Raw genomic sequence first — 17,546 nt, 5'->3', positions numbered from 1 at the left:
ACTAAAAATTTTGTTGGGAGCTCTGAGCCCATGTGTGGAACTTATCTTCCAGGGGCTTCACTCTGAGGTCTTCTGGCTGGGCTGTTTTGCTTTTTCCTATTGGGCTGGTTCTTTTCCCCAGAAAAGGCTCTTTCAGTTTCTTACCTTAGCTTTATCTGGCCTAGAGGGAAGACAGCTTCTCTTTCCAAACAGTTTGAGCAATGTTTTGGATTTGAGCCTCACTGCCTAGCTTGTACTGTGCGTTCGTCTCTGAATCAGTCACTCTGGTTGAGGGATGGAGGATACTGAGTGGCAGACCTAGGTCACCTCCCCAGCCTTAGGGTAAGTAGGGTTTAGCCACATCCTTATCACATGAACTGAGACGGGAAAAGGATTGGTTCTCCAAAGGAAACCCAAGATGCTGCTACTGGAGGAAGGGGAAAGGGGTGCTGGCCAGGAAAAATCAAAAGATGTTCACTCTTTGAGGTTTGAATTGTATTAATGGAAAATAAATGGAAAGCAGTACTTTGATATATTTCAGCCAACAGGATTATGTGCTGATCCCCAAGTGTGCTTGCTGTATGTTCTACCCCAGGCTCCGTTCCCTTGCTTATAGTGTTCTTTCCATTTGGATGGCGTCCTCACTCCTGTCAAATTTATATTCTTCCAAGTCCTCCCAGAAATGCTGCCTTCTTCTTGAAGCCATGCCTGTGGTCATTTCTTCTTTCAAGCCATTGGATCATATTATTTCATAAATATACATTGAATAGAACTAGTCTTACCATTGCAGTCACTCACCTGTAGATGTGACTCATCCCACTGCTAGACTGAGAGCCCAGTAATGTCAGAATTGGGTGCTTTGTGTCCCTTGATGCCCTCCATCCTTCACATAGGAGTTCCGTGTTAGGCACTCCACGGCTGTGTGTTGAACTGGAAAACACAACTCCTTAACATTTATTTTGTAAAACGTGCTTAGTTTTATATGCTTCAGTGTTTTACAGTGTTTAATTATACACTTGGCAGAGTTAAAACGACTGTAGAGACAAAGAATGTTGCTAGGGCCTGTTAGTGCTTTTGCATATATTCAGCTGAAGCTTTTCGTACATAAAAAGTAACAGTCAATAAATCATTGTTAGGTAGTTGATTTATTTCTGGCAATATTTTAGATAAGTTTTGGAGAGAAATTTCATGGAACTGGATTATTGAATACAACTTCTATATGCCTGACACAGTCACTGGCACATAGCAGATGCTCAGTGAGTAGTAGTTGAAGTAAATATTATTCTGTGCTGTGTCTTGAGAAAACTTGTAGAATTTATCTTTTTTTTTCTTGTGCTATTAAGTCACCTTCTTGTTCTAAGCAGAGCAAAACACCCTTGGTTGCGGGGGCAGGGGGGGCAGAGGTTCTGCAAAGATCTCATATTGCTGTGTATTTTTTTCAGTTATGGGACCCTATGTGAGAAAAGTCCTGTGTGATGAGCTGGGGGCCCCAGCCAATTCTGCAATCAACTGTGTTCCCCTGGAAGATTTTGGAGGGCAGCATCCTGACCCCAACCTGACATATGCAACGACCCTTCTGGAAGCTATGAAAGGAGGGGAATATGGGTTTGGAGCTGCATTTGATGCTGATGGGGTAAGTAGGAAAGTTTTCTGCATGCTGGTCCTTTTGCTATATAATGAGCCAAGCACTGGAAACCAGAGAGCTATTGGACACCTCTGGGGCTGACATGTATGGGGCATATGAGCCCTAACTGGCTCTGCATCTGCCCTTCTATCTAATGGCCAAGTATTGCGCTTAAATAGCCATTACTTTTCTTTTTTCAAGTAAGCTTATGTTATAAAGAGGTTATTTCTTTTTTAAAAAAATTCATGCAGTACGTCTTTATTATGGCTGATTTTGTTGAAATCACCATGTTAAGAAGCGAGCTATTTTAGCAATAATCTCTGTTCTCCATTATGTTTGGGGGAGAGTGTGAATTAAGAATATAGAGGCTACTGAAGCCTGAGGAAGTCATCCACATTTCGACAGGTGGGATATATTCCCAGTCGTGTCAAGATCGTGGGCCCTATAATGTTCAGAGATCTTGGTTTCCCATGCCCTCTTTGGCTTCATTCAAGTTGTTTTATGTTGTTTAAATGTGGAATGGCAGTAAAGTGGCTTGTAATGATGATGGGAATGGGCTGCTGGCGGCAGATGCCTTTGCCTGAACATTTTCACACATTCTTTCCCACAGGACCGTTATATGATCCTAGGCCAAAATGGCTTCTTCGTGAGCCCTTCCGACTCCCTGGCCATCATTGCCGCCAACCTCTCTTGCATTCCGTATTTCCGTCAGATGGGGGTCCGAGGGTTTGGGAGGAGTATGCCCACCAGCACAGCCCTGGACAGGTAAGCAAGGATGTCAGCATGAAAGCCTTCATGGCAGGCCTCTGATATCAATGTTCCCTTTGCTGGTAGCTGTCACTTATACTCCCCTGCTCCACTGGGAACTTGTTGAAAGCATGGGAACTTAGAGACATGCTGTAGTATACTGGGTAGGCGTGTGAAGAATCAGGTGGCCTGAACTTGATTCTTGGCTCTGCTACTTTTTAGCTGTTGGGAACTTGGGGGACTTATTTGATTTCTGTGCCTCTGTTTTCTTATTTTTAAAACGAGAGTTATAACAGTATCATCCTTACATGGATTGTTATGAGGTAGGATTGAGGTGATTCTTGTAAAGCATGTAACAGAATGCCTGGTTCATTGTAAATATTTCACAAATGTTTAGTAAGAAAATTTACTAAATATGTAAGTGAGGTGGAAAGAACATGAGTCTTGAGGTCAGGTAATATTATGTTAAAATGCTCATTTGTATCATCATCAGTTATGTAAAAACGGGGAAGATACATCATAGGTTTGTTGTGAGAATGAAATAAGATACTCATGGAAAATGCCCAATAGGAGACTCACTTAGTAGATAGAACAGTCTGAGGTTTCTTTCTCCTGGCCCTATCCATCCATCTTTTACCTTGTCTTATAAAACAGTGAATTTCAGAGACTAATATTTTCAAGCAACATATATTATTGTGGAAGCAGTATTTGTTTATAGTGGAAAGTTAGAAAACACAGAAAAATAAGAAAATGTAAACATCATATCTCTCTGCCTGACTTACTTATGTTAATTGATAAATGTATATTCCTTATTGGATCTCTTTATATACATATATAATATACATACATAGTTCTAAATCATATATGATATACACAATATATAATATATATTTGCCTTTTTGTAAAAACCAAAAGGAGATCTGAAAGTACAGACTGCCTTGTAACTTGTTTTTTTTCTATCAACAATCTCCCACTTTGTATTAATACATTTTTATGTCATCTAAAACCAAGATCATATTAAAATTTCCTCCGAGTGTCCCCAGAATGTCTTTAATAGAGGGTTTGCCTGAAGCAGCATCCTGTCTAACACCATACATTGCATCTGGTTGTTACATCTCTTAAGTCTTTTATAATCTACCACAATCCCTTTATCTTTTACTTAATGACAGTAATTTTTGAAGAGACCTGACCAGTTGTCCTGCAGAATCCCACCTTCTGGATTTGTGTGGTTATCTCTGCATGGTGTTACCATTCATTGAATCATTCATTAAGTAAATTTTATATGCAGTGAAATGAATAATCTTAAGGCTACAATTCAATGAGTTTTGAAAAATGTATACATCTGGGTAACAACCATCCAGAATAAGATATAGAACATTCCCATCACCCCCTATAGTTCCCCCATCCTCCTTGCAATACCCCTTAGGCAACCATTGTCATAATTTCTGCTGCTGTATTTGGGTTTGATTCATCCACATCCATTGCGTCTGTCACTAGTTCATCCTCCTCTGTTGCAGTGTAGTATGCCAATGTATGAATATATCACAGTTTACTTTTCCAGTCTCCTCTTGATGAACATTTGGGTTGTTTCCACTTATTAGCTACTATGAATCATGCCATTATAAGCATTCTTACATGTCTTTTTGTGGACACATCTACATTTCTTTAGTTAATATCTAGGAGTAGAATCCTGATTGTAGGGTAGATGTATGTTTAATTTTACAAGAAACTGCCAAGCTATTTTCCATCGTGTACTCCTATTTGCAATGTGTGAGAGTTCTAGTTGCTTCATATCCTCAACAATATTTGGTGTCGTCAGTCTTTTTTATTTTAACCATTCTAGTGAATGCAAAGTATTATCTTATTTTGGTTTAGATTTACATCGTTCTAGTGATGTTGAGCTCATTTTCATATGCTTATTGTCCACTTGTGAGCTCTTCTGTTACGTACGGGTTCAAAATGTATTTGCTCAATTAAAAATGCACTGTTTGTCTTTTTGTTATTGATTTATAGAAGTTCTTTATATATTCTGGATAATACATCTTTTTTTTTTCTTTTGGCCACGCCGCCGGCTTGTGGGATCTTTCTTAGTTCCCTGACCAGAGACTGAAAGCAGGCCCTTGGCAGTGAGAGTACAGAGTCCTAACCACTGGACCACCAGGGATTTCCCTGGATAATAAGTCTTTTGTCAGATATATGTATTACAAACATTTTCCCCCTGTCTTTCACTTTCCTTTTCAAATTCTTTATTTTTTTTAACATCTTTATTGGAGTATAATTGCTTTACAATAGTGTGTTAGTTTCTGCTTTATAACAAGTGAATCAGCTATACATATACATATATCCCCATATCTCCTTCCTCTTGCGTCTCCTTCCTACCCTCCCTATCCCACCCCTCTAGGTGGTCACAAAGCACCAAGCTGATCTCCCTGTGCTATGTGGCTGCTTCCCACTAGCTATCTATTTTACATTTGGTAGTGTATATAAGTCCATGCCACTCTCTCACTTCGTCCCAGCTTACCCTTCCCCCTCCCCACGTCCTCAAGTCCATGCTCTATGTCTGTGTCTTTATTCCTGTCCTGCCCCTAGGTTCTTCAGAACCATTTTTTTTTCTTAATGGTGTCTTTTGATGAGCATAAGTTTTCAATTTTGATGATGGCTAATTTTTTTTTCTTATATAGTTGGTATATACTTTTTTTTATCCTCTATAGGAAATCTTTGCTTACCCAAAGGTCAAAAAGATGTTTTTCCTATGTTTTCTTCTAGAATCATTGTAGTTTTAATTTTTACATTTAAGTCTATGATGATTTTGAATTAATTTTTGAAAATTAATTAATTAATTTTTGGCTGCATTGGGTCTTCGTTGCTGCGTGCAGGCTTTCTCTCTAGTTGTGGTGAGTGGGGGCTACTCTTTGTTGTGGTGTGTGGGCTTCTCATTGTGGTGGCTTCCATTTGCTGTGGAGCATGGGCTCTAGGTGCACGGGCTTCAGTAGTTGTGGCACGCGGGCTCAGTAGTTGTGGCCAGCGGGCTCTAGAGCGCGGGCTCAGTAGTTGTGGCACACAGGCTTAGCTGCTCCGCAGCATGTGGGATATTCCTGGACCAGGGCTTGAACCCGTGTCCCCTGCATTGGCAGGCAGATTCTTAACCACTGTGCCACCAGGGAAGTCCCTATTTTGAATTAATTTTTGTGTGAGGTTCACTTTTTCCCCATATCCAGTTGTTATTGAAAACAATTTACTTTTCCCTTGATGCGCTTGTTAAAAATCAGTTGACCATATATATGTGGGTCTATTTCAAGATTCTCCCTTCTGTCCCATTAATCTGTTGTCTATCCCTATGCCAATATTACATTGTCTTGATTATTGGAGTTTTAAAGTAGATATTTAAATCAGGTGACTCCTCCAACTCTATTTTCTTTTTCTCCATATAGACAAAGTTATGTATCTTAGGTCCTTTGCATTTCTATGTACATTTTAGAATCAACTTGTCATTTTTTTACCAGAGCCTGTTGAGATTTTGATTGAGATTGTGTTGAATCCATAGAGAAATTTAGGAAGAATTGCATTTTAATAATATTGAGATTTCTAGTCCGTGAATGTGATATAGGTCTCAATTTATTTAGTTTTCTTTAATTTCTTTTGCATACTTTGTAGGTTAATTTCTCTTATGTATGTTTTGTAGTTTAGTGTGGAAGTCTTACCCAATTTTTGTTAAATTGATTCATGAGTATTTTATATCTTTTCATGCTATTGTAAATGGAATAGTTTTATAACTTTAGTTTTCCAGTTGTTTGCTGCTAGTAATTAGAAATATAACTGGTTCCTGTAAATTGATGTTTTCTTCTTCCATCAGTGGGGAGATGAATCACATGCCTTTGGGATGCTCCCTATTTTACTTCTATCCCTCAGGTGATATTGATATCAAGTCATGGTGATGAACCAAGCGTCAGCCTAAAATTCTTGCCTAGCAGCACCAAAAAGTAGGACGTATGATTCCATTTTTTCCCCTTTGCCTTTGTTTATATCTTTCTTTAAAAAAAAAAAAAAAAAATTCAGTGAAACTGTAGAGAGCAAAGCAAAAAGCAGACCATCTCTAGAAATGGAGAACCCAGCGTCATAGAGGCTTCTGAGTCCTGTGTGGGGTATTTAATATTGTGCGAGCATATTTAATAACACCTTCCACTTATACAGAATCTTATAATTTAGAAAGAACTTTCGGAAATTTGAACTCACTTGATTTTTGCAATAATTTAGTAAGGTAATTGGGTAGGCATTAACTCTCAACGTATTAAAGATGTTGAACCAGTTATCAGAGAGGTTAAGTGACTTGTACAAGGTTACACAGCTAATAAGACAGCAACCCAGGATTTGAAACTATTGCATCTGCCCCATAACTGCAACTTAATCAGGATGGTCCCTGAGAAACCAGTTGAAAATATTGCTCAACTCTCCTGCGGGGTAGTCAGCAGCTTTCCGTACCTGGCCAGGAGAGGCTGGTTTTATTCTGACAACAAAAACCATTTGTCCTCTTTTCTCGTGGAAATTTCCCAGTAGTTCTTGATTTCACTTCATCCCCCCTTCCCAATAAATCTCTGTTTCGGTCAGAAACCAGAGGCCTTGCTTAGAAATTTCACAAAGGACCTGTTCTGATATGTAAGTGACCATTTAAAAGGATTATTCATGCTTGCTGGTTGGGATTCAGAATTCTGTGGGGCTCTGACGTGGTGATTTGTTTTGGGTATGTGATCTCTTGTGGAGTCCCAGGTGGCTTCTCATGATGGACGCTTTATAAGCTTCTTTCTTCTTAGTAAAATAAATGCACCCTCAAAATTTTATCTTGACAGTGGTTTCCCACATAGGTTATTTTTTTTAATTAATAAAATCATAGGAATGTACCCATCAATGCCAGTCCCTGGCAGAATGGCAACGGAGTGGCTGAGACACATTCAATGATGCACTTGCCCAAACTCCTGGAATTCCCCAATAAGGGGGGCCTGCATCGTTGAAGCTGATGAATTATTCAGACAAACTTTCATTGTTCACAGATAACAGTTGTTCCCCGAGGGAAGACTTTTAGTATCTTTAATTTCTGCTCTTACAGTATCACTGAAACAAGGATTCCATTTACCCCAGAATAATACAGTTTCAGTCTTGAAAATGGCATTCTTTTGGGGCTTTGTCATTCTGAATGTGTCTGATTCGTGGTTGCAGATGAAATAATTTTGCTTCAGATTATTTGAGAAGTAAAGCACATTCACGCTATGTTTGTGGCCCAAGGTCTGTCTCCACCCCATGAGGAGGTATTAAATAATCCTCAGTGTCATCATTCTTCAGTAATATTATGAAGCGCCCATCTGTGTTTGGGGCTGTGCTGAATGCTGTTTTAAGTAAGGCAAACACACTCAGACTTGAAGTTTCCTCGTTAGAGATATTTAGAGCCTCAAACACAGCGAGCATCCTTGTATACACTACAAGGGAGCGAGATCTGAAAAGTATGTTTTGACTACAAAGTCCGCCATATAAGGTCCACCACCCATAAACATGATGGTTTTTGCATTTTGTGTCACTCCTGTTTTTCACCATTTATTCACTGAAGAAATATTTATTAAGGGCCTTCTAGGTCCTAGAAAACTGTCCCTTGCCCTGATGGAATTTACAGTCTAATGGAGAATTTGAGTAATAACAAGTAAAGAAAAAAATAGAAGCACAAATTGTAATGCATGTTCAGGGGAAATGAACTTGGTGTGGTAATAATGGGTGGGTGTGGAACACCCTACTAAGATAAGGTAGCCAGGGAAGGACTTGCTGAGGAGGTTATGGGTAGGATCAAAGATTGGAAACGTGCAGATGGACCTGGCTTTGATGCTGAGATTAGAAATGGCCCATAACACATGTGAAAATACTTATTTTTTCAGAATGTAGTCTACAGCTATTTGTTGCCAATCCCCAGTGTGAAACATGTACTGTAGCTTTATCTTAAATATATTCAGGCGGTCATTGGAATGCAAACAGTGTTAATCCTGCAAGTATCTACTGATCTACGCTGACCTTGGTCCTTGCTACATCCTTTAGATCTGTGCCATTTTGTCTCCAAGGTCAGTCAGGATGCACGGCAGTAAGGGGAGAGATAGTGTTGTGAGCTAATATGTAATTACTCAGTCTCCCATACATCCCTTGTGCTATAGAGTGATAGGAATTATGAGAGAAAATACCCTTTATTGGAGTACTTATTGCCCTAAAACTCTCCATAGGTATTTAGGTCAGGGTCAAGGGAGAAAAGAGATGGCACCCTCAAAAGGGTTTGCTAAAAAGAATTTTGTAATAGTAGCTTAATGACCTGGTCCACAGAGGTATGGGTGAAGATAATGAAGGAAACCAAAAAAATCAAGAAGTGATGGAGAGGTATCCCAGGACTCACAATATCAAAAAGCTATGAATTCTCCCAGGACTAAAGGGTCAAGGGAAGGATCAGGGTAACCATAGCCTGATGAGGTTTGGAGTTGTCAGGGACTGAGCTTGTCAGGGAGGTATAAATACCCCAACTTCTCTCTTTTCCCACCCTCTGATTTCCTGCTGATACCTCCTCTTGACCAAACCCAAGTGGAAGACAGAGGGTAACCTGTGGAGCTCAGCCTCCTAGGGAAGTGAATAGGGCAGAGATGGGCATAGAACGTAATGGGGACTCTTAAGGTGGAAGGGGGCAAACAAAGAATAAGCAGCGTAACCAGTACAATGGCCAGTCTTTCTGGTAATCTCTGCCCGCTTGTCTCCCAGTCTTACCCTTGTCCTAGTTTTTTGGAACTCGGGTGTAGTGAGTTGAGTTAATCATGCTCATCATTGAATAATCCTTTCGTAATTTGTCCAGTGGGAGACATTTCTTATTATTAAAAAATTAATGTATTTCTCTTTTCTTTGACTACCTTTCCCCCCAGAGACAACCACAAATGTGTGTTTATTGGGTGTCCTTTTCTTTGTGTATGTTGTTTTATTCGCATGTATTTTAAATGATTGTGACTAGTACCGTATAATAGATTGTATTTGGTTTCTTTTTTCCACTAAAGACTTTGTGTTAAGATCCTCTCAGTGGCTCTGTGTGCATCTAGTGTGTTGCTTCTAACTGCTGCATAGTAGTCCATCGTGTGTATCCACAGGTCACCTCTGTTCCCTCAGCTGTGAACACTCAGCATGCCTCTTACCTCCCATTACAATGAATAGCCCCTTGGGATTTATGTGAGAATTTCTTTCACATGTGTATCCAAGAGCAGAGTTTTTGGGTCAGAGGCAGTGTGTATACTTAATTTGACCAAATCCTGTGTTAGATTGTACTCTAGAATGGCTTCACTAGCCTGCTTTGCCCACCAGTTCCTGCATCTTCAAGACCAGGCCAATACTTTTATTGTCTAGCTTTCTAGTTTTCCCCCAGTAGAATAGATAGAGAGTAGTATACCGTTGCTGTATTAAATTTTCATTTCTCATGTTACTAATGAGCATCTGTTCAGATGCTTGAGATACTTGGGGATTTCCTTTCTATCAATTGTCTCTTCTTGTCCTTTGCCCGTTTTTCTATTTAGGGTTTTCTCCCCTTTTTGATGGATTTGCATGAGTTCATTGCATATTGTGGATATTAGGCCCTTGTTAATTTTAGGCACTTCTAATTTTCATCCTTTTTCTTCAGACAGAAATGAACCTGTGTTCTATATCCAAATTGCTGTCAGTAGACAGCTCTGCTATATACAACTCAGATTTATTATCTGTAAATAGCAATTTTTAAAAATGTTTCCCTAAAACTGTTCTTTTTTATGTTTATTATCTGAGTGAATTACCTATCATAATCCTAGATTTCTACTTCTTCCTCATTCCCAACACACCATTAGTCACTGGGTTCTGTTAGAAAAATCCCTTAAATAGTTCCTGAGTCATTCTTTCCTCTCCGTCCCTATTTTTTACTTTCCTACTTCAGGTTCTCATAATCTTTTGCTTACACTATCGCAATAGTCAGGGAACTGGTCTCCTTGGCCCCAGACCTCCTCTTCTTTATTCCATATTCTAGAACACCTCAAGAGCGATTGTTCTAAGGCAGAGAGCCATGCACCTCCCTCCCTTGCTTAAAATGACTTGGTGGAGGGCTTCCCTGGTGGCGCAGTGGTTGAGAGTCCGCCTGCCAATGCAAGGGACATGGGTTCGTGCCCTGGTCCAGGAAGATCCCACATGCCGTGGAGCGGCTGGGCCTGTGAGCCATGGCCGCTGAGCCTGTGCGTCCGGAGCCTGTGCTCTGCAATGGGAGAGGCCACAACAGTGAGAGGCCCACGTACCGCGAAAAAAAAAAAAAAAAAAAAAAGTCTTGGTGGCTTCAGAAGCCTGCAGAATGTGATCCTATCTCCTGATTCTAAAACATGCATAATCTCTGGATTACTTACATCTCACTCTTGCCTACCATTTTTATCCTGCCCTCTAGACGTGTTATGCTGCTTACAGTTTCCCAAATTTGATGGCCTCTCACACTGATGTGCCTTTGCATATCCTGCTCTCTTTCCTTGAAATGTGTTCCCTTTGTCCCATCCCACCCCACTTTGTTCTTCCTGATCTTTCAAGACTTGAATCAGCATCACCTTCTTAGTAAGTATTCCTTTGATGTCATGTTTCTCTACCCCAAAGCAATACACAGAACTTGCTCTTTAGAGATCCTTTTATCACAATTGTCACAGACATTGAAAACATATACTTGTCTGTCTCCTAATGTCCTGTAAACCCCCCAAAGGTGAAGGTTTTAGCCAGTAGCTTGGCATAGAATAGGTTCTCAGTATGCACTTATTAAATGAATGAATGAGATTTTCTCCCGTTTTGGATACTTCTTATTTGGGAGAAAAAGTAACTAGAATGCCACAGCTCTATGAACAAACATGCTTCTTTGGACATTTTTACAAATTAAATTTATCGATACTATCACCTGGTTGCACAGGAATGTAAGTATACTGAATGATAAGAAGAAAATGAATGATGTATAATTGCACAGTCTTTTTTTGGGTCTAATAAAACTGTGCCTGACTTATGGTTTTAATTTACATTTAGGTAAGTTTGTAGTGAGTTGGATTTTAGTAATGATATGTGGGTATTGATTATAACAATAAAGATGAGATAAAAGGAAGCAACGACGCAGCGGTTATTTCCTAGTCAATAACTAAAAACCACAGCCTGAACTTAAGCTCAGGTTTCTTTATTTCTTTTTTTTTTTTGCGGTACGCGGGCCTCTCACTGCTGTGGCCTCTCCCGTTGCGGAGCACAGGCTCCGGACACGCAGGCTCAGCGGCCATGGCTCACAGGCCCAGCCGCCCCGTGGCATGTGGGATCTTCCCGGACCGGGGCACGAACCCGTGTCCCCTGCATCAGCAGGCGGACTCTCAACCACTGCGCCACCAGGGGAGCCCAAGGTTTCTTTATTTCTTGCCCTGCTAAGTAGAGTGAGGAGTGAGGAGCTAAGTAGGACAGTTTGAGCATGCCTAGCATTGCCTTCCTCTATGCTTTTTGTGTTCACCTATTGGAGAGGATGCTGGCAATGATTGAGGCCTGCTTGTCAGTATTTCTGAGAGCTGGTGTCAGATGAGAAAGCAATTTCATGCCTACGTTCAGTAGAGGGCACTTATAAATTAATTAGCTAAAGCGAGAGGAATAAATTGGTAACATTTAAGACTAGAGGCTGCAAGAGCTTTGGAGATGTTGGATAAACCATCTTTTGTCAGTTGTTCAGAGCTGTCTTGGGTTTTTGCTCTCCCTGTTGATCAGAAAAACAATTTTGGATGAGCATTAAGTGACTTGGGTTCCAAAACATATAATCATCATCACCCTTCCATGTGAACGCAGGCAAACCATTTTTAGAAATCAGCTTTCTCTGGCCTGCTGTATTGGCAAGGACTCTTTGCCACTCTTTGGTTCTGTTTCTAGAAAGGCATAGTCATTGTTAATGGTGTCCAGCATCCTTTTCTCAGCCCTTCCACTGACTTGGCACTTGTTGGCACTTGGCAAGTAATTCTGACCATTGGTGGGTTCTGCCAGTACTGAAAGAAGTTCCTTTACACCACTCTGGGTGATTGGGGATTAAAGAGCATTTTAAGCAGGGGTTTCGATGCCATTCAGTCTAGGGCTAAGTGGATGCAGTTGGTCTCCAGTGGGAATGTTGACTTTACGACCTGCTTTTATTTATTATCTCAATTTTGGTTTTTGGCGGGTGCATTTGGTTAATAGCCTCCTTTCTTTTTTGTGACTTAAAGATATTTATACACTTTAAAAATCAATCCCATTCGTTAATGCAGAGGGGCATGAGGTAATTTTTTGGGCTGATAAGAATGTTCTATATCATAATTATGGTGGTAGCAATACAACTCTATCTATCTACCTATCTGTCAAGACTCATGGAACTATATACTCTTAACATTGGTGAATTTTATTTTATATCAATTATACCTTGATAAAAGTGATAAAAATAATCAAACCCTATTTATTTGAAAGCAAAACAAAGAACTTGTCTTGGGTCTTCCTTTATGATTGGGGTCATGGATCGTGACTCTATTTGAATGACCCCAGATCTCAGCATCAAGGCTTGCATCTACCAGACCGTCAGTAAACACCGGCTGGTTCAGGTGAGTCCAGTGGTCTTTGGAGTCGCTGTACACTGTCTCCTTCTCTGTGGTGAGCCAGAACGTCAGTGTACTACCTGCAGGCTTGTCTTGCAAAAGACTTCCATTTAGAGCTGAAAGTTCTAAGATTTCAAGGTCATTAGGCAAATTTCTTAGTGACGTAAATATGTAAGGAAGACAGGATAGCCCAGCGTAACTCTTTGCTTGGTCAGTGTAACTCTATGCTTTGTCAAGCAGCCAGAGAAGCTTGGCACTTTACAGTGCTTTTAAATGATGGAAGATTATGATAAATCATCTCTGACCTGAAGATCCTCCTGGAGTGAAAGAGCTTTTTGTACAAAAAAAAAAATGGACTTTTTATATTCGCTTTATAGTTTGAAATGAATTTTGTAACTCTCACCGAAAAATGTTTTCTAATGGATTTTAAACCTCAACCTGTTAGGGTAGTGTTAAGCTGAACCTGTTGGAACACTGCTTAAATTGCTAAATATCATCAATTTCACTTACCCATCAGGCTGAGGGAAGAATAGTATCGAAAAAACATGCACAGGGGAATCGAGAAACTGCCCCAAAGTTTTGCCTGCTCAGCACAGAGTAAGAGGAAATGCATTTTTATTTACAGTGGATTCCGTTACAGTATCTTGTTTGATATTCACACAAACCCTCAGAAGTATTTGTATCAAGTGCTATTATCAACATTTTATTTATAGAAAAAATATAATATTTGGAAATTAAGTAACTTGCCTACAGTTGCCCATCAAGAAGGAAGCAGTCAAGACTGGTGCCAGGTTGTTTAATTCCAAGTCTCCTAATTTCTTTGCTGTTCCTTATTGTTGAGAGCAGGAGAACATTCTGATTATATCAGAATGTCATTTGTGTCTATTGGTGTGTGTGTCTGTGTTGGGGCACCTATGTGTGTGGTGGATGACATCAGACAAGCAGAATTAGTTTCAACCCCAAGATGTCTTGTAATTTGACCTTGAACATCACTGCTGTTTAGTAAAGCTCTGGAAGAAGCAGTTCTTGGCTTTAATTTAAGACTTCCAGGAAACTGTTGACCGGAGTTCAAGGCAGCATTTGAATTTTATACCCTTACCTCAGGATTTGCTTGCAGTAGTAAGATCAGCAGTGGCTCTACGAATAAACCTTTATCAGGTTTCGGCAGCCTTTCTCCATAACATTCTGTGTAAAGTGGGTGAAGCTGATAGGATTCCTTCTAAGAGTTTTTAATCTTAGGCAAACAACACTGATGAGCAGAAACATAAAAGATACCAATTAAGTACAATGGGATCTTTTGGTAAATAATGTGCTGCCAGTTGTATATAAGATATCGATGCTTAGAAAAGGAAAAGAAAAAGAAAAAGAAATGGTGTCAGCTCCTGTCTGTATGCCCCAAACAGGTGAGGATAGAATTCAGACCTGGGAGTCCACTCATCTCATCTCTGATCAGGTTTCTGCCTGAGGTTTAAGTTTGTCATTTGGAATTCCAAGTTCTTTTACAGTCCCTGATTGCATCAGTGGTTTATATCCTAGCATGGAGGAAAATTGTTTGGTAAGTTGTTGCCTGTATTTAAGAATGCAAGTTCTCTATCCAGGACTTACAAAGAGATTGTATCAGTCAGGATCTTTGTGCTGCAAATGAGAGAAAACTAGCTGAAATGGGACCTAAATAATAAAGGGAATGTGTTGGTCCACATTAACTGAAGTAGATTTGGCCTCAGGTGAACCTTAATCCAGCAGGTTAGTGATACCTGAATATTCCCTCCTCTCTGCTTTGCCTTAGGAGGTATTACTTTCATCCTCAGGTGTTCCCTGCCTTTGGCTCTCCAGGCTCTCCCTTTGGTGGAGCAAATGTCTGCATGATTTCTAGGCCTCACACTCTTACACTACCTTGTCTAAGAGGAGTTTTTAAAATATTTTTAATTTTTAATTTTTTTAAACATCTGTGTTGGAGTATAATTGCTTTACAATGGTGTGTTAGTTTCTGCTATATAACAAAGTGAATCAGCTATACATATACATACATCCCCATATCTCCTCCCTCTTGTGTCTCCCTCCCACCCTCCCTATCACACCCCTCTAGGTGGTCACAGAGCACTGAGCTGATCTCCCTGTGCTACGCAGCTGCTTCCCACTAGCTGTTTTACATTTGGTAGTGTATATATGTCCATGCCACTCTCTCACTTCGTCCCAGCTTATCCTTCCCCTTCCCCGTGTCCTCAAGTCCACTCTCTATGTCTGTGTCTTTATTCCTGTCCTGCCCTTAGGTTCTTCAGAACCATTTTTTTTTTTTTTTTAGATTCCATATATATGTGTTAGCATACAGTATTTGTTTTTCTCTTTCTGACTTACTTCACTCTGTATGACAGTTTCTAGGTCCATCCACCTCACTATAAGAGGAGTTTTTTTTAAATTGAAGTATAGTTGATTTACAATGTTGTGTTAGTTTCAGCTGTACAGCACAGTGATTCAGATATATAGATAGATAGATACATACATACATACACACACACATATACATATGTGTGTGTGTGTGTGTGTGTGTATATATATATATTTCAAATTCTTTCCCTTATAGATTATTATAAAATATTGAGTATAGTTTCCTGTGTTATACAGTAGGTCCTGTCCTTTTTGGTTATCTATTTTATGTATAGTACTGTGTATATGTTAATCCCAAACTAGGAGGATAAAACTCTGTATGTGTGTGTGTGTGTGTGTGACAAAGCTTTTCTAGAAAGAAGCAACTGAGAACATGTCCTTGAGTCTTGACTTTGGTTGGGGTTTGTATCATCTCTGATCCATCGGTTCACTGAGGCCATGAAGGGTGGGAGATGCTGAAAGTTTTAAGCCTTTTCCCCTTATTAAGTGGAGCTGGGAGGACAGTCATTCCTTCCCATACCAAATGACAGAGAATGGATGCAGTTTTCCTCCAAAGCAAGATCTTTTCTTTCTCTTTCCAGAAGGAGTAGTGGTAGCAATTTAGGACCCAATAGATGACAAGGGGATGTGAGCTGGGTGAGTGCATTGGGGTGCAGTTCTGGAGGGAGAATTCAGGACCTAGTTAAGAACTCAAGAGGCCCTTCTTGTTACCTCCTCATACCCCAGCCGATCCTCTGCTACTTACGTAACTGACAACAGTGTTAGAGTGGTGGTGCTTACCCTGATCCTAGCATATTCTTGAGAATTCATCTGTCCTCTTTCCCATCCTCTTCTCTCTACGCTTCCTTCCTTTCTGTCTCCCTTCCTCCATCTCTCTTGCTCTTTCCCTCTTTCCTTCCTTGCTTCCTTCTTTTCTCCCTCCTTTATTCCCTCCCTCTCTCCTTACCTACCTTCCACTTTGTCATTCTTCAAAAACCATTTTTAGCACCTACTATGTGCCAGGCACACTGCTAGGTGCTGGATTCGCTGCTGAAATTCATCTCCTCTTCCACATCCTTTCCTCCTTTGTCAAACATCACCATCAACAAAATTTATTAATATTCTCCATGGAAGGTATTCTGCTAGATTCACAAAGGCTCATGACTTCAGTCTGAATGTTAACGATAGACTTGGAGAGTGTTTCCAAATCATGACGTTGTATCCTGCAGCTTGCCTTACACAGATTCTACTAAATTTAGGAGTGGGAGAGAAAAGAGAGTACGTGTGCTAGAAAAAGAGGACATAGGTTAAAGAGTGCAGACATTTCTGCCTGCCGGTGTACCCAAATGCGTGCATGCATGGAGTGGAACGTGGTTCTCTTTGACTTTCATTGGCCTCTGCACTCAGACTACCTGGGTTTGAATCCTCTGCTCTCTGGCTCTGTGACTTTGGGCTGGTTCCCTAATCAGGGTCTTCCCTGCTAAATGAGATAATAACAGCATCATTCTCATTGGGATTAAATGAGGTAATGTATGGACAGTGCTTAGAGGAGTGCCATTCACAGTGAGAGCTCCAGGAAGGTTAGCTGTTATTATCATGATGATGGAATTTTAAAGATAACAAACTCAAGAATGGGCAGTGGATTCTAATAACTAGTCTGCAGTTCTTCCACACTAAGGAACTGGGACTAAACTTAGAGCCCATATCCCCCATGTAGCTAACAGTTATTGAGTGGTGTTCCTTCTATGGGTCCCTCACATTTCACAGTACAACAAGCTTTTAGAAGACTGCTGTGTGACCCTCAAATATCTGCATTTGGTAGTTTTTCAGATTACTTTGTAAGGAATGATTGTTAATTTTCTTTAGCTCTTCTCTGTGTGTAAATGGAACCTTTCAACTAGGGATCGAGGATTAGACCCGTTGCCATTTGATCTTTTGCCTTTTTATTAATATCCTTCAGAGTTGTTACAGATGAAAAGTTCTTTGTTCATAGAAGCACTTGGACCCTGAACTGTTGGACCCTGGAAATCCCATCTCTTTAGAAAAACTGTCTTTATGGGAAAGCACAGGGTTTCTTTTTTTCTTTTAAAACACACCTGTGTCTGTCTGTATTTTGGCCAGAACCATTAAACCTCCATACAGAGTTCAAAGTTTTTTTCCTACTGCTAATTCTGATGCTGGGATTTTGGTGTTGTGTTATATAT

General features: G+C 40.2%; 1 protein-coding gene across 1 annotated transcript in view; it reads left to right on the top strand.

Annotated features, from left to right (window-relative positions):
* Positions 1-17,546, top strand: part of PGM5 (phosphoglucomutase 5) — a 191,140-nt gene that overhangs the window by 37,852 nt on the left and 135,742 nt on the right. The window contains exons 5-6 of the mRNA XM_082656339.1: positions 1,422-1,612; positions 2,214-2,368. Of these exons, the coding sequence (XP_082512465.1) occupies positions 1,422-1,612; positions 2,214-2,368 (346 nt within the window). The remainder of the gene's footprint in view (positions 1-1,421; positions 1,613-2,213; positions 2,369-17,546) is intronic.

The sequence above is a fragment of the Grampus griseus genome, assembly GCF_964374135.1.
Source record: "Grampus griseus genome assembly, chromosome: 6".
In the NCBI taxonomy this organism is placed as follows: domain Eukaryota; kingdom Metazoa; phylum Chordata; class Mammalia; order Artiodactyla; family Delphinidae; genus Grampus; species Grampus griseus.
This window is presented reverse-complemented; position numbering and strand designations above follow the sequence as displayed.